This window comes from Heptranchias perlo, chromosome 8 (assembly GCF_035084215.1).
Source record: "Heptranchias perlo isolate sHepPer1 chromosome 8, sHepPer1.hap1, whole genome shotgun sequence".
NCBI lineage: Eukaryota > Metazoa > Chordata > Chondrichthyes > Hexanchiformes > Hexanchidae > Heptranchias > Heptranchias perlo.
Genome location: NC_090332.1, coordinates 31,451,732 through 31,469,140, shown reverse-complemented (window position 1 = coordinate 31,469,140; position 17,409 = coordinate 31,451,732). Strand labels below are relative to the sequence as shown.

The 17,409-nt window shown below is 39.8% G+C and overlaps 1 protein-coding gene across 1 annotated transcript in view; it reads right to left on the bottom strand.

The window, feature by feature from the left end:
* Positions 1 to 17,409, bottom strand: part of ush2a (Usher syndrome 2A (autosomal recessive, mild)) — a 744,800-nt gene that overhangs the window by 388,265 nt on the left and 339,126 nt on the right. The window contains exons 33-35 of the mRNA XM_067989549.1: positions 17,046 to 17,231; positions 16,544 to 16,657; positions 10,905 to 11,066 (exon numbers count right to left, since the gene is read on the bottom strand). Of these exons, the coding sequence (XP_067845650.1) occupies positions 10,905 to 11,066; positions 16,544 to 16,657; positions 17,046 to 17,231 (462 nt within the window). The remainder of the gene's footprint in view (positions 1 to 10,904; positions 11,067 to 16,543; positions 16,658 to 17,045; positions 17,232 to 17,409) is intronic.

The window sequence follows — 17,409 nt, the reverse complement described above, 5'->3', positions numbered from 1 at the left end:
AGCTGGTCATTCATCTCATTGTGGTTTGGGGGAGTTTGTTGTGGACAAATTGGCTGCTACATCTGCATACATTACTAGAGAGATTACATTGCAAAAGTAATTCATTGGGTGTGGCTTCAAGTGCAGGATTAGTGAATTATTTATATCAGACACAGTCAGGGATTGATATGATTGGGTCACTGTTGTTACTGCATATAGAGGCTATCAGTCCACCACAATAAAATAAACCAAAGTATAAGAATAAGGAAAATAGAAATATAATTTTGTGCAATGCAGCAAGAGACAAAGCTGGATTACTGGTGTGAAGGGAGAAGGGAACAAAGGGCACATACACTGTACCAAAGGTGTTGTGACAAATGTTGCAATATGAATATCATCAGCATGTCACTGGAAACTTCAGTGATTGGAATCACTAGGGTAGCAATAAACAAATTTTACCATGTAAATAGCGACATATAAATATAAACTACATTGACAGTACCTAATTATTAAACAAGATCATTTTCACTTATTGTTTAAGTAAGTTACATTTGATGCAGACAAATCTTTAATTGGCTATCTAGCTTGCATATGTTGTAGATATTTGTTATACAAATTATGATAGAGTTCTCCACGCTAAGAAAAATCAGCAAATTATATGTTTACATCATTTTTTTTAATGCAGACATTTACATAATTTAAATAATGCTGCCTTTGGAGAGCCGTACGGGAACTGTGTTGCAGCCAAAGGCGCATAACAAAGAGTGGCCTAATGACTTTTGTATCAGTGAGGCAGCCATAAACAAAGTATGTTAGTTCAGAAGACATGGTTTATCAGAAAGCATTATAGTGAAGGAATAACTCTATTCTGAATGAATGAAATTGTGTCAATGCCTTCACATAAAGGTAAATAGCAAAGAAAAAAGGTCAGCATTGGCTACCTTGTTCTGCACTAATCCAAAAGTGCAACAATAATCTGTTACAAATAACTATCCATATTAGATGTTCACAATATAATGATTATTTCTTTCATAAGGACTATTCTATATTTGAGTAAGCTGATGTTATTAGGTTTAGGCATTTGCTGAATCTCATTCCCATGATTTTGTTAAGAGCTGAAAAAATAGGCACAGCTTTTCATTGGTGAGCATGTTTGAGGCACTTATGACTGTGTGGTAGATGGGATAAAAGGTTCAATAATACATTTACAACATGACAATGTTGCATTGTAATGCTGACACTGCCCTTAACAGGATCACATCATTCTTAAAGAAACAAATTAAAGTAGTTTTCCCAATACTCCTAAATTTTAATTCAATCTATCAGAATTAAAAAGACAAAGACTATTAGATCAAAAGCTTTTTGAGATATTAAACTGAACACAGTGGACTTTTATTAACCAATATTAAAGAAAATATAAGTGAGGGAAACTGCCAAGGATATTAAATGTATTTAACATGTTTTAGAAATGTTTTTTTGGGATATGTTCAGCTTATGTGATTTCCAAAGTTATATGTTAATCAAAATTTGACTAAATCAGTATTCTTTCAATACTGAAAGTATTTTAAAAGTTTGCTGTTTTATCAAACGTCTTATTTGGAATTGTGAAAATATCAAATGGAGCCTAATCTAAGCCCTGATTTTGCAAATTAGGGCTGTGCTTGCCCGTGGCATGGGCACACTCATGCCAACAGCAAGGAGGACTGGGTTGACCGAATTTTATGAGGGCAGCTCGTTTCAATAGAATCCCTGCACATGAAAAATGAGTACAGGGAGCTTGGCCTGCAGTGCAATTGGCTGTGGGGCTGGGAAATCCAGCAGCTGTGAAAATTACTTTGGTTGCCAATGGAAGCAAGAAGAATTGTGTGCAAACCTCCATATTTTATTTTGCCTTGGAGGTTTTGCTCCATCAGGAAAAGAAGGTCTCCCTCCATCAGACCTGAGAGCAAATTAGGAAGAGGTTTTCTGGTATCAGGAGGACTGCCAAGGCAAGTGTATCAGAAATTTAAATGGAGAGCTGCAACATTCTCAGGAAGCTAGTAGGCAAAGCACGATGGCAATCTTTCCACGTTCCTTCACACTCTGTTATTGCAGAAAAGCTATAGGGCTTACACTGTAACAGAGGAATACTGAAGAAGCATGCAGAGAACCAACATTGCCAACAGAATCAATGTGCATGCTGCATTGGAATGCACTCACACAAGGAGGAATGTGGACTGGCCCCAGAGGTAGCTGTCTGGGTGCTCTGTGAAGCTATAATATGCCTTGAGTGTCCTTCCAATGCAAATTAAGGCTGGGAGTCGTTAAAGGCAATCAAAGGTCAACAACCTCTTAAAATGGTACCCCTATCTCAGATACAACTCGCTCACTCTGTTACATGGTGTTATCAATCCCTATCCTTAACCTTTATGGATAGTTGGTTTATGCCAGCTAAGATAGATTGGAGAGAAACCACAGGACAAAGAAGAAAGAAGACTTCACCTCTGATTAAACCTGTGTTATAGTATAATTCTGTTTATCAATTAGTGAAACATATGTAACTATCAAATAGTTTGCAATTGAATAAGCATTACTTATTTATGTCAAGGAAAAGTAAAAGGAAAATCCTCTATGTTTCAGCCGCCTCTGTTCCTGGGATCCCTTTTTTTAAACCTTTACAGATAGCTGGTCAATGCTGGATGAGAATTAGCAAATTGTTGGTTAAATCAGGTGGGGATTGTCACCATCTTGTGTAACAGAAGTTATTTTGGAGTACTTCATTCCCCCACTTATAGAAATTGGAGGTTTTTGACAAATCTATTTAATGACTGAAAACATTCTCAGCAGTTTCTTTTAATGTTCAGAATTTTTCTATTGGTTAGGTCATAGTTTAAATGGAAAAGGATCAAAAACACCAGGAGAGTGAGCACCAGTGATGTACATATACTTACTACATGACCATCCCAAACAAACAACCATTTTTTTCCTTTCCCAGTATAAAATATCAGTACTTTGGATCTTTTATCATGTTAGATATTAGCTTGATGCCTTCCTGTAATATGGTTTGTGACAATCTATTCCCATCATATTAGTGGTAACAAGGCAATCTTGTGCATTCCAAGGATTACATTATTTGCATAAGATCAAGCATCCAGGACAAGAAAAACAGATCACAGTGGATGCAATAGAAATGGATCAACAAACATTATATGAAGATGTGTTACAAGAAATTACATCTGCTGCGTGGGAGCCTACCTGATTACTGTTAAACAAGCTATGACTTTCAATAAAGGCTATAAATGATGTGCTATTTTCCAATTGATTTCCTACTATTGTTGGGGAATTTCATTGATCTTATTTTACAGAATAAACAGATGAACACTAAAAGATTAGAATGATACATAATTTATGGTCGGTTAAGGTTATTTTTATTATTTGCCTGTAAACTGTATTGCATTTTATGGGACACACAAAACACTGCAACCAATTTCTTGTTAGAATTAAGAAAGTGTTTTGTAGAAAAGAAGAATGGAAGGAACTAATTTGTGGCTACTGTGAGATATCACATTACATGTGCAGATACACATTGGGTGATCAAATGACACCAAATCAACTACATCATGGATATGTACTTTATGAAAGAAAAGACACATATGCAGTTTCAAAGATCAAAGGGTTGAATTTCCATGGGATGAATTTCCATGGGGATTCTCTTGATCGTCTGCCGTAACTTTGACAGAAGATCCATGGAAACTCTGGAGAAATGGTTTAAAAGGTGTTTACTTCATTACTCTGGGGTTTCCATGGACCCTCCGTCAAAATTACAATTGACGATTGGCAGAACCCATCTGGAACTTCAACTCCAAGGGTTCAATTCTAATCAGCTTTCAGCAATCTTAATACAGTACATCAAGATAGCTTTAATCTAAATGAGGTATGATTTCTGAAGACTGGTTAGGAATAGGCTTTGAATGTAGCCTTCTTTTTAATTCATTCATGGGATGTGGGCTTTGTTGGCAAGGCCAGCATTTATTACCCATCCCTAATTGCCCTTGAGAAGGTGGTGGTGAGCCACCTTTTTGAACCGCTGCAGTCTGTATGGTGAAGGTACTCCCACAATGCTGTTAGGTAGGGAGTTTCAGGATTTTCACCCAGCGACAATGAAGGAACAGCAATATATTTCCAAGTCGAGATGGTGTGTGACTTGGCGGGGAACGTGCAGCTGGTGGTGTTGTTCCCATGCGCCTGCTGCCCTTGTCCTTCTAGGTAGTAGAGGTAGCGGGTTTGGGAGTTGCTGTCGAAAAAGCCTCGGTGAGTTGCTGCAGTGCGTCTTGTAGATGACACACACTGCAGCCACGGTGTGCCGGTGGTGGAGGGAGTGAATGTTTAAGGTGGTGGATGGGGTGCCAATCAAGTGGGCTGCTTTGTCCTGGATGGTGTCGAGTTTCTTGAGTGTTGTTGGAGCTGCACTCATCCAGGCAAGTGGAGAGTATTCCATCACACTCCTGACTTGTGCCTTGTAGATGGTGGTGATGATTAGTCAGGAGGTGAGTCAGGAGATGAGTCACTCGCCGCAGAATATCCAGCCTCTGACCTAATCTTGTAGCCACAGTATTTATATGGTTGGCCCAGTTAAGTTTCTGGTCAATGGTGACCCCCAGGATGTTGATGGTAGGGGATTCAGTGATGGTAATGCCATTGAATGTGAAGGGGAGGTGGTTAGGCTCTCTCTTGTTGGAGATGGTCATTGCCTGGCACTTGTCTGGCGTTAATGTTACGAGCCCAAGCCTGGATGTTGTCCAGGTCTTGCTGCATGTGGGCTCGGACTGCTTCATTATTTGAGGGGTTGCGAATGGAACTGAACACTGTGCAACCATAAGCGAACATCCCCATTTCTGACCTTATGATGGAGGGAAGGTCATTGATGAAGCAGCTGAAGATGGTTGGACCTAGGACACTGCCCTGAAGAACTCCTGCAGCAATGCCCTGGGGCTGAGATGATTGGCCTCCAACAACCACTACCATCTTCCTTTGTGCTAGGTATGACTCCAGCCACTGGAGAGTTTTCCCCCTGATTCCCATTGACTTAAATTTTACTAGGGCTCCTTGGTGCCACACTTGGTCAAATGCTGCCTTGATGTCAAGGGCAGTCATTCTCACCTCACCTCTGGAATTCAGCTCTTTTGTCCATGTTTGGACCAAGGCTGTAATGAGGTCTGGAGCCGAGTGGTCCTGGCGGAACCCAAACTGCGCATCGGTGAGCAGGTTATTGGTGAGTAAGTGCCGCTTGATAGCACTGTCGAAGACACCTTCCGTTACTTTGCTGATGATCGAGAGTAGATTGGAACAGCTTGGCTAGAGGCACGGCTAGTTCTGGGGCACAACTCTTCAGCACTACAGCCGGGATGTTGTCAGGGCCCATAGTCTTTGCTGTTTTCAGTGCATTCAACCGTTTTTTTATATCACGTGGAGTGAATCGAATTGGCTGAAGACTGACTGCTGTGATGGTGGGGATATCGGGAGGCGGCCGAGATGGTTCATCCACTCGGCACTTCTGGCTGACGATAATTGCAAACGCTTCAACCTTGTCTTTTGCACTCGCATCCTGGGCTCTGCCATCATTGAGGATGGGGATGTTCATGGAGCCTCCTCCTCCCGTTAGTTGTTTAATTGTCCACCACCATTCATGACTTGATGTGGCAGGACTGCAGAGCTTTGATCTGATCTGTTGGTTGTGGGATCGCTTAGCTCTGTCTAAAGCATGCTGTTGCCGCTGATTAGCATGCATGTCGTCCTGTGCATCAGGTTGGCACCTCATTTTTAGGTACGCCCAGTGCTGCTTCTGGCATGCTCTTCTACACTCCTCATTGAACCAGGGTTGATCCCCTGGCTTGATGGTAATGGTAGAGTGAGAGATATGCCAGGCCACGAAGTTAGAGATTGTGGTGGAATACAATTCTCCTGCTGCTAACAGCCCACAGCGTCTCATGGATGCTTAGTCTTGAGCTTCTAGATCTGTTCTGAATCTATTCCATTTAGCACGGTGGTAGTGCCACACAACAAGATGGAAGTGTCCTCAGTGTGAAGATGGGACTTTGTCTCCACTAGGACTATGTGGTGGTCACTCCTACCAATACTGTCATGGACAGATGCATCTGTGACAAGTAGATTGGTGAGGATGAGATCAAGTGGGTTTTCCCCTCGTGTTGGTTCTCTCACCATCTGCTGCAGGCCCAGTCTGGCAGCTATGTCCTTCAGGACTCTCCCAGTTCGGTCAGTGGTGCTACCGAGCCACTCTTGGTGATGGACATTGAAGTCCTCCACCCAGAATACATTCTGTGCCCTTGCTACCCTCAGTGCCTAAGTAGCACAGTTTGTTTATAACACTTTCCTTCCATATTTAGGATGTGAGTTTGAAGTCCGCTCACTCTGAAGGTCTCTTATGCATCTGGTCACTATTTCTTTAAAAATAGCCATCTGTCCTCTTGGACCCCAATAAACAAATCCCAGCCATAGACCTGAGTATCCAGCTGGCATGAAGAAGAGAAACTTGGATATTCCAAATAAAGTTTTGTGTGTGGTTGTAATTTATGAGGGAGTCTTAAAAATTCTGTCCACAGCCCCAGTTACAAAGGCGGCCTTTTTAAACACACACAATGTGCTATGATTAGGAAGTCCCTTGTTCCATTCCCTAATGTTTCAGTGGGAAGATGGAGTAAGATATGGGGGAAGATTTACATCTTTATCAACTGGGCATTAAGCATTGCTTGGATGGAGCGCAGAGAGGAAAATCCAACAGGGAGCATTGCAAATCTCTAACAGAATCATTAATATAAATTAATGGAAGGAAAATCAGGTGGGTTCTGTAACAGGCATGCCACCCTCCCTACCCAGTTTTACTCTCTGCAATCCACCCAGGAAATGCCTAAAGCCCAGGTGGTGAAGACAAAAGTCTACCCCATGGCCTTCCACGTTCTGCTTTGGATTACTTAGGAAGTCTATGCAATCATTGTGATTTGATCACAGCCTTTTTAACTCTAGCATAGAAAAATAAGATCTACTGGCATGACATTTCAACATTAAAGTTAAAGAAACTGATCACATGGCAATGCAATTACACAATGGGCTGATATACTTAAATGCTATGGAGTGGCTGCTTGCTAGTCAAGTAAGCAATTTATCACATTATAAATTCCCACTCAGCCATCAGATAATTCATCATAGGGAGGAGGGAAAAGTAAGAGGGATGATTGCATCAATCCATTCTCAAGCATCCTACAGGATTACTCAAGGGGGCCAAAAGTCCTGGAGAGGGTGCAACCTGGTGTGAGTGCCATAATACACCTACTGGGAACTTCTGCCATTGACCCCTCCAGGGTTAACGGGAGGTTCCCTCATTACGCTACCAATGGCAGAAGCCCACGCCATTAAGGACATTCAACGGCATTACCATCGCCGAATCCCCCACCATCAACACCCTGGGGGTCACCATTGACCAGAAACTTAACTGGACCAGCCATATAAATACTGTGGCTACGAGAGCAGGTCAGAGGCTGGGTATTCTGCGGCGAGTGACTCACCTCCTGACTCCCCAAAGCCTTTCCACCATCTACAAGGCACAAGTCAGGAGTGTGATGGAATACTCTCCACTTGCCTGGATGAGTGCAGCTCCAACAACACTCAAGAAGCTCAACACCATCCAAGATAAAGCAGCCCGCTTGATTGGCACCCCATCCACCACCCTAAACATTCACTCCCTTCACCACCGGCGCACTGTGGCTGCAGTGTGCACCATCCACAGGATGCACTGCAGCAACTCGCCAAGGCTTCTTCGACAGCACCTCCCAAACCCGTGACCTCTACCACCTAGAAGGACAAGAGCAGCAGGCACATGGGAACAACACCACCTGCACGTTCCCCTCCAAGTCACACACCATCCCGACTTGGAACTATATCGCCATTCCTTCATTGTCGCTGGGTCAAAATCCTGGAACTCCCTTCCTAACAGCACTGTGGGAGAACCGTCACCACACGGACTGCAGCGGTTCAAGAAGGCGGCTCACCACCACCTTCTCGAGGGCAATTAGGGATGGGCAATAAATGCTGGCCTCGCCAGCGACGCCCACATCCCGTGAACGAATAAAAAAAAAACTATTGTGCTAAATGCCGGGTCCAGGGGGCTGTCAGATTCTCCCCTGTAAAGACAAGAGAGGTGTCACCCTCAGCCTTTGTAAGGGGGCCCATAATATGTATATATATGAAAAATATTATTTTTCAATCTTCAGGCCTCCAGGTAATGATACCGGCCTGGACTCCTATGGTGGGGGGTGGGGGGAGAGGCACATCCACCATTTGGTGGCCTGGAACCATCAATATATTCTGACTGGCTACTGAGAGGCTGGGAAGGCAGGAACTTCTAACATTGGGAGGCCTGTCTCCAGCCATGCCCTTCCTATGCCACTGACCTTGTATGGGGTATTTTGAAGATCTGACCATTACATGGCCCCACAGAATCCCTGATGCAAAGCTGAGTCCTGGCCTAAATTATGGTCCTGCTGGTATACCCCCGCCCGAGCTATGGTGGAGATGCACCAGATGGGCTGCAGATATTCAAGCCCAAGATCATCATTGGAAAACCCAAGGCACAGGTTTCCAACCCTCCCCTATTTAGCCAGTGATTGGTGGGTGGCTTGAGAAATCTCAAATAGAGTAGAAAATAAAATTAATTGAAAATGTGTGGAAAAATTGAACATGAATGATTCTTGTGGTATATGCTATTATTTCCTACATTACAACAGTGACTGCAGTTGAAAAGTGCTTAATTGGCTGTAAAGCACTTTGGAACATCCTGAGGTGCTGTATAAATGCAAATCTTTATTTTTTCTTTTAATTTTGATCCTGATTGGTTACTAAGAGGGAAGAAAATGATGAGCAATGGATTCAATTACATCAGCGAGCATTCTTAAAATAGGTACAACAACGACAATGACAACAATAACAACTCGCATTTATATAGCACCTTTAACGTAGTAAAACGTCCCAAAGCGCTTCACAGAAGAGTTATCAAACAAAATTTGACACACAGCCACATAAGGATATATTAAGCCAGGTGACCAAAAGCATAGTCAAAGAGGTAGACTTTAAGGAGCATCTTAAAAGAGAAGAGGGGTAGAGAGGCAAAGAGGTTTAAGGAGGGAATTGCAGAGATTAGGGCCTAGGCAGCGGAAGGAATGGCTGCCAATGGTGGAGTAATGAAAATCGGGGATGCACAAGAGGCCAGAATTAGAGGAGCACAGAAATCTCAGAGGCTGTAGGGCTGAAGGAGGTTACAGAGATAGGAAGGGGGAAGGCCAAGTGAAAACTAGTGAAGTTCCTACAAGGCTCAGATAGTAGATGAGCCACGTTGACCAGACAAATCCTAGGTTTAGTTCGCGGTCTGTGCTAAGTTATATAATCTCAGCTAGGGTGGCTGAGGAACCACTTAAGTTTGCTTCAGTGCCCCGGGCTAGGAAAGAAAAATGGGTTCCCACTCCGGTTCATTATCCAACAACATGTGTTCGAGTGGAGATGAGTGGGCTTCAGGTGAGGTCATCATCAAGTTTGGTAATGATGCCTCACACTAGGGTTACACATGCAGAATGGCAATGTTGGCAAGACACTAGAGACCAATTGGCACCAGTGGAATTATAGCCCAGCAATAACTTCAGGAACTGCAGGGGGGAAATGGAAATATTGGCAAAAGGAAATAAGTACAACAAAAGTAAAAGGCAATATAAAGCTATGGAATGGTGGGAATACATAATTCCCATCTGTAGTTTCCAAACAAGTTCAAGATTCATACAGAAAGGCTGCACACTCCCTCACCAGAAGGGCAGGAAAAACAGAGGAAGAGCAAATCGGAATTGCTTCCACAAACCACCAGACGGCCAGCTGCAAATTAGCCTAGGCAGGCAGAGATCGGGACGGAAATTGCATGTGTGCCCTTTTAGTTGGGCAAACTGAAAAGAGAATAGAAAACAACTAAAAGCTACAAATCAAATCGTAGTTCTGTATTCGCAGCTGTTATGATGTCACAATAACATCTGTGTTGGTGAATAACTCGGTTTATAGATTATGGGGATAAAGCTAGGATAAGATGAAGGACGCAGCTGGTTGATCAAATAAAAATATGAAAAAAGACCAGGGATGGGAAACTGCATGGATAGAATTGGGTGATAGAAAATGATAAGAGTTGAAAATTGTAATGGACCAAGCCAAAAGGAAAAGGGAAAAAGCAGCAGATCATAAGAATTCAATGGAAAATGCTAAAATTGGTAGATTGCAGGGATACAGTCAGGAGCTATTGAGAACAGAGCAAGCAAGGAAGTAGAAAAGGAAATAATTGATGTGTTAAACATGTTTTCAGAAACAAGAAGAATAAAGCTACTGTAGAAATATAAGTACACAACTTTTAAAAGAACATTATAGAAAGATGCATGAAACATTTTTAAACAAAAATGGGATCCACAGAAACAAGTGCATTATAGTCTTTTGACAGTTGAGCTTCCTTTATAATTATACTGATTTTTAAGTTAAAAAAATGAAGAAAATGCATCTCAAAAAGCCAGTTTATTTTAACATGCAGTATGGGGGTGAGTTCAACCCCTTTTGAATATGTCATTCTGGGTGCACATTAAATCAGGGACTCGAGAATAATTCACTGTTTGATTGTATCATGTGTAATAATGCAACCTGACAATAATTCAAGGCAAACTAGTCATCCTAGTAGGTAATTTACATTTTGAATATGTAATCAAATTCATAGTTTCTAGTATGTATATCCTATGATTGAATTTCTAGATATTTTTAAGTTCAGGGTTCCATGTAGATAAATAAAGTATTGTATATTTTTACTTAAGGTTTTAACTATGTTGGACCTGATTATTAACATAAAATGCAAAGCTTACCAGTCACATTGTATGTTTGCTCACTGCCTGTGTAGATCAGTTTATCATCTTTGAACAGAGCATAATGGGTGATAATACCATTTGGTCGCTTTGGTAAAGGCCATGACACCAGTAATGAAGTAGGAAAAGCCACAACAGATGGAGCCTGAATATCTTCAGGAGCTAAAAAAACAAACAATAATAATATTAGACTAACACAGTTTAAGGTATACTTGTTTAGTGCACAGTTTACTTTAAATTCAAATCTCCCCAAATCTATTTATATAGAATTCTCCTTAATAAGGGCAACTTTTATTCAATTTACAGTTTCTAATTTTACTGTTATAATGCCAAATGGTTAATCATTCTTATATGGTCTAACCAATGCAAGTGCAAATTAGTTACTCAAAGTCATAATAACCTGCCCTATCACTGTAAATCTAGAACAGTTGTTTTTTTACAGATATATCTATTGTAGTGTACTCACTTGTACTGGCCAGGTTACGTTTGCTACTAGCATTCCAGTTTCCTCCAAAATTGTGCAGCATCACTCTACATCCATAGATGTATTTGCAATATACTGATTAGGCCTAAACATGGGCACATGCACTCTAGTGTTCAAAATGTTAGAGGAGAGTGGAAAACTCTGGAGTTTAGAAGAATGAGAGGTGGTCTCATTGAAACGTATAAAATTCTTAGAGGGCTTCACAGGGTAGATGCTGAGAGGCTGTTTCCCCTGGTTGGAGAGTCTAGAACTAGGGGTCATAGTCTCAAGATAAGGGGTCAGCCATTTAGGCCCGAGATGAGGAAAAATTTCTTCGCTCAGAGGGTTGTGAATCTTTGGAATTCTCTACCGCAGAGGGCTGTGGATGCTCAGTCGTTGAGTATATTCAAGACTGAGATCAATAGATTTTTGGACTCTAAGGGAATCAAGGGATATGGGGATAGGGCGGGAAAGTGAAGTTGAGGTAGAAGATCAGCCAAGCTGTTAGTGAATGGCGGAGCAAGCTCAAGGGGCCATATGGCCTACTCCTGCTCCTATTTCTTATGTTTTTATGCCACTCATATAATCTGGTTTCTACCAATACTCATTTATTGGCCCAAGAGGTTGAAAATGGGTATCGCAAGGTTTGAATATGCATTATTGCATTGTGGCATTTTGTTAGCTGCTTGACAATTGTTAGAGCAGGAGTGCTTCCCCCTGCCCCTCAAGCAAATCTTCAGCCTCCCTTCTGCCGATCGCAGCCTCTCTCTAGCCCCTGCTGCAATCAGCGACCCCCCCACCCCCCAGTCTCTGGCCTGCCAATCGATTGTGGCCGACTCCCCTCCCCAACTCCCAATCTCCAGCCTCCCCCACGATCGTGATTGCTGGGGACCATCCCCAAAGGTCCCTGGCTGCGGCCTCCTGCCCGGCAGTTGGCCAGTGCTCCCCCGCACCCTCCCCTCCTCCTCGTAAAAATCGGGGCCAAGGAGTCAGCACCTTCAGTAGAGGAAGGAGGGATAGAAAATTATTCGAGAAAATTTGGTGAGGAAAAAAATGATCTTATGATTAGTTTTGTTTTGTGCCAGCCAGCTGCCAGTCTTCAAAAGTTTTAAGAATACCATAACACAATTTGCCATTACTCATGACTATGTGGTTATGACTGGAAATCTGGTTGCATCGTTTGCAACAAAAGACGGAAGCTTTCTTGAAAAACTTTACTTACATATACTGACAAATTGACTTATAAAATTATGTCTTTACATTTTAGGTAGATCAACATGTCTGAAATGTGCCCGAGAAACTTTATAATAAAGATTTTAAAAGGTCTCAGGTTCTGACCACCTATTTCATTTCAGAAGGTACTTTCTGTTGTAAACAAAATGTTCATATTACAACAATTCATGGGGAAGACAGTTTCATTAAAGATGATCACTTTTAACGTGAATTATTCCATTCTTTAATTAATTTAAAATTAATAGAAGGATAATTTAGTCCCAGCATCTGCAGCTCCTGGAGGCTCACCAGGTTAGCTCAAAACTTGGAAAAGAGGCATTCAGCTAATATCTGGATGGGTCTATCAACATTTAGCACAAATCACTATCTTTCTCTCAATCTCAATTTGGAGGCGCAGGAATTGAAAAATTCTGCATTGGCCAGGTATTGCTTTATAACTATGAAGGAGATAAACTGTAGTCTTAAAATCCTGATGTAAGCAGACTGATATTTCTTACACCAGCAACTCTGCTCAATTGTATGGAAAGTAAAAATGATTTTAATATAGGTTACATTTAAGCTTGTACACAATTATTCTTAGGTTTGAACTGTCCTCTAAGATGTTATTTATTTTAACAATCTAAAATATTTTAACAAAAAACTCAGAATTTTGAATTTTTCATCTGTTTTCAGAATGCAAAATCATGTATTACGCTTAACTGTAAAATACAACAAAATGGATTACTTAATTTTACTTTTAATAAAAAGAGAAACAATACTGACATTTCATACATTGCATCCATTGTACAGTTTTAGTACATTTATAATGAAGATATAGTAAAGCAAAATAACTGCATTTTCAGATATCGTTATTATAATATGATGATGCAACATCTGGATGAGATTCAACTGCATCAATCCTGAATACAAACATCAGGAGGCTTCAGCACATTTTTCAGTATGGAAGCTTTGCCATGATGAATACTCTACATGCCCCAGGTCAAAATTTACTTACCCAAGGCAAGACCGAATGTCAATATCAGACTCTGCATATCACACTATTCCAGCACTTCATGAAAAAAATCAATAGACTTTGCTGTAGGTGAACAGTTAGCATGCAGTTTGTATTACTTCATGGTTCTATTAATGTCAATCTTAGTATAAGCTTTCAAACAAGTGGTGCAGTTCAAGCAAACACTTCTGAGATGTGTAAAATTAAGCATTAAAATAAATGTATAAATTAGCAATGCAAAGTGAGAATATAAAAACTTCAAGGATTTTTCCTCATCTATAGCAGCTTTGTAAATAAATCACATTATCTTATAAATTATGATGTTTAAACTTTGCGAGCAATATTATTACCATAGGTTGGGAATGTAATGGAATGAAATTCAGGCATGTTCTACAAGGGGTGAACAATCCACTCTGCCAGATTACTTCCCAGACAGTGAAGACAAAAATGTGTCCCTATATTTTTATTATGTATATATGGAGTCTCCAGTTTGCTCACTATCAAATAGAAATATTTTGGGCACCTAAGCTTAAAGTTTACAAATATACATCATACCAACTATGTTGAATTTCAGTTAACCAGAAGGATATCTCAGCAGCATAATAATTCAATGTGGGTGGGAAAGCTATTCGTAAACCAAAGCTTTAGGTCACTATGAATGGCACATTCACCAAGCAACTGAATGAAAACTCTGATAAATCTATCACACATACAAGTATTGACTCTTGCTTACTGTGCGATCTGAGCCCTAACTACAAAGTTATGTGCCGAACTTTTAACCACAAAGTCAATTAGCTATCTCTTAAAAGTTATTTTTTTAACCATGCACATGCTTTCTATTATAAAAATTCCATTTCTGGTTCTTACTTTTGCCCCTTTTCTACATTTTTTGACAAATTTTGGGCCTTTCCATTTTTTGTTAAAATAACTTTTCTACTTTTAAATGTTTTTTCACTCTGAATAATAAACCAAAAATCATTAGTAATAGCAGAGTTTAAAATTATATGCAGTTGCAACCATTGTGGTTGTTTTTATCTTAAAACAATATCAATGCAAGTACTGAGTGGGATGAGTCCTACACAGCTTAAGCACTGAGCATTGAAATTTGCAGGAAGTCGAAGTGTTATTGATTACTGTTTTTGAGAAAATATGATAATTTCTGATACAAATCTCTCAAAGTACACAGAATTTTAACTTGATTGGCTACATTTTTGTAATCAGTGATAATGCTTTCTATTTTTTCTGGTATTTATTTGATTTAAAAAATCAGTTTTAGAATTTTCACTTAGTATTGTTTTAATCATTGTTGGGCTCTCTAATTACAAATATTTGGTTTATGAAATGAAGCTGTAAAATGTCTGTAATGAACTCCAAATCTGGTAAGTGTCTGGTAATCCACTATTACAAAAATCTCTAGTTAGATCCAAAATATATAACCCCATAAATTACTATTGGCAATATTAGTGGACGAATGCATTCATATGTCATTTCTTTGTCTGGTATTTTAACCCCATTAGACCAGCAGACAAAGGAATAGCATGCAAACATAGTAAGTGCGAACAGTAATTTCTGGATAATAGTGTCTCAATACAGATATCTATACAGAAAATACACTGGGCCTGATTCCTTCTTCAGCACTGAATGGAAGGAAATGTTTCCAGGTTAGAGCCCAGTCAGAACCTGATAATGACTTGTCGCAGTGATTCAAAACATCCAGCAACATTTTCCACATAATACTGAACACAAGAATAAGGAGGAAACCTAATTTATCAAGAATAATGTTCAGTGCATGAAGGAACTCTCTACCAGCACACAAATAGATGTATCTACATATCAATTATATGTTGATTCCATCTTTGCAGTTGTTTCATGGTATGAGCAGTTTGATGTACTTTAGAAAAGAATTAACAGAGGATAAGGAGCAAGAATTGACTAGAAATTATAATAGACTGGATCAAAATGAATTGACTAAAAAAGCTACTTACTCTTCACGTGTTCAATAATAACATGAACAACATTTCTTGTCTTATTTCTTTAAAATAATATATATAAAAATCACCTGATGATTAATTTAATTGATTTATAAAAAGATTTTTGTGCATTTAAAGTCATGCTGTTTCTAGTGTATTATTTTTATTCTATGTTTAATTTCTTGCTAAAGTCACTCCATGGTTCCACTTAGGTACTCAAGGAACAGTAGCCAAATTAGATTAAAAAATGGTAATTACTCTTTCACAGCACTGCAAAGTAAATCTATTATATGTTTCTATAGAAGAATCTGTTCCTTGGCACTAAAAGTTCGAAGTCATTTGCAGTTTTGAATGAAATTTATATGGCTGGGGTTGCGGTCTGCACTGTCTTCAGGGATATGCAGCATATTCAAGTCTATGTTTAGACATCATGGCAAAATCGAAACCTATCCCAGTAAGCAGCGGAGGCAGCCCGAATAATGAATTTGAAGGTTAAATAAAATGTGTTAAATAATGTGGTAAACTTGAATGTACTAAGAAGGCTTAGCAAAAAAAAACTTTGTCAGTTTAAGAAGCTCATGGAAATCAAGCATTTGATTTCCAATTTCATACTTTACCATACAATCAATTCTTTTTAGTCAGACTGTCTCTAGATTTACTTCTCTGCTGTAGTAAAATGAAGAAGCTTTCATTAATCTTTCAGATGCCTCATATTAACGACGAGGCTCTTGCATGAACAATGTAACAGCAATTAAAAAGCCCATTAATCTGCATTACAGCTATTAAAGATGCATGTCATTAAACGGTATCGAGTTTGATTCATTTTCTCACCAAAAATGGAACAATTATGGTCTGGCAATGTACTTTGTCATCAAATTAGGTTGGAGTTTTCCAGAAAATGGCTTTGCAATGCTTTAGTTCTTCACCTATTTTATTATTCATCATTGAAATATGGGAGCTAAAATCTCCTAAAATGCTCTACCTTCTTCTTGTGTCGTAATTTTCCGTGTATGATCACTTTCCGCACAGCCAGCCGTAGTGCAGACAGTCAGTGTTATGCTATAATTTGTAAAAGGGTTCAAGCCAGTCAAGTTTCCTATACAGGGAACAAACAAGAATTGGCAAGTGTAAATTACCTTATTACACAGAAATAACAGTTTAAAACAATCAAATTAAAATATTAAGTACACCGCCTGCATAAATGTGCTACCAACGCACTTCTATATTTTGTGCAGCTACATCAGGGACTGCTTGGCCAGCATCCACTATAATCTGTTCCTCTTCATTATGTTAATCTGTGGGCGGAAAGATTCTTGTCATCTTCGTGTAGCCCCATACAGCAACAGTAAACACCTTATCCTGTCTGTAATTGGACAGGTGTCTGTATCTGTGTCACCCAGCCTTTAATTCAATTAAGGCACAGTCTGCATTGCACTCATTACACAATAATTTTCTTGGTTATTTCATCAGTCTGTGGAATTTACCTGCCAGAGAACGGGTGTCAGTAAAGTTGGCCCTGACGAGGGGCGTGCTGGGACTGTCCTCATTGTATGCTTTCAAAATGTACTTCTCAATTACACCTCTGACCTCAGCAGGCTCGTCCCAGCTCACCTCAACTCTGTAACCATTTATACTGTGAATCCTTGAGGGAGTCGGCACACTTTGTGGAACTGAAAGGAAAGAAATAAGAGTTGGATAAAGACCAGAAGTCCACATGAAGCACCACACATCTGTCAGCATTAGATGCTGCAGTAAATTGAATGCAAAAATTAGCATAATTATTATAATTTACAAGTTGCAACTTCTAACACAGATGAAATCAGAGAACACGGATTTATTTTCAAAACA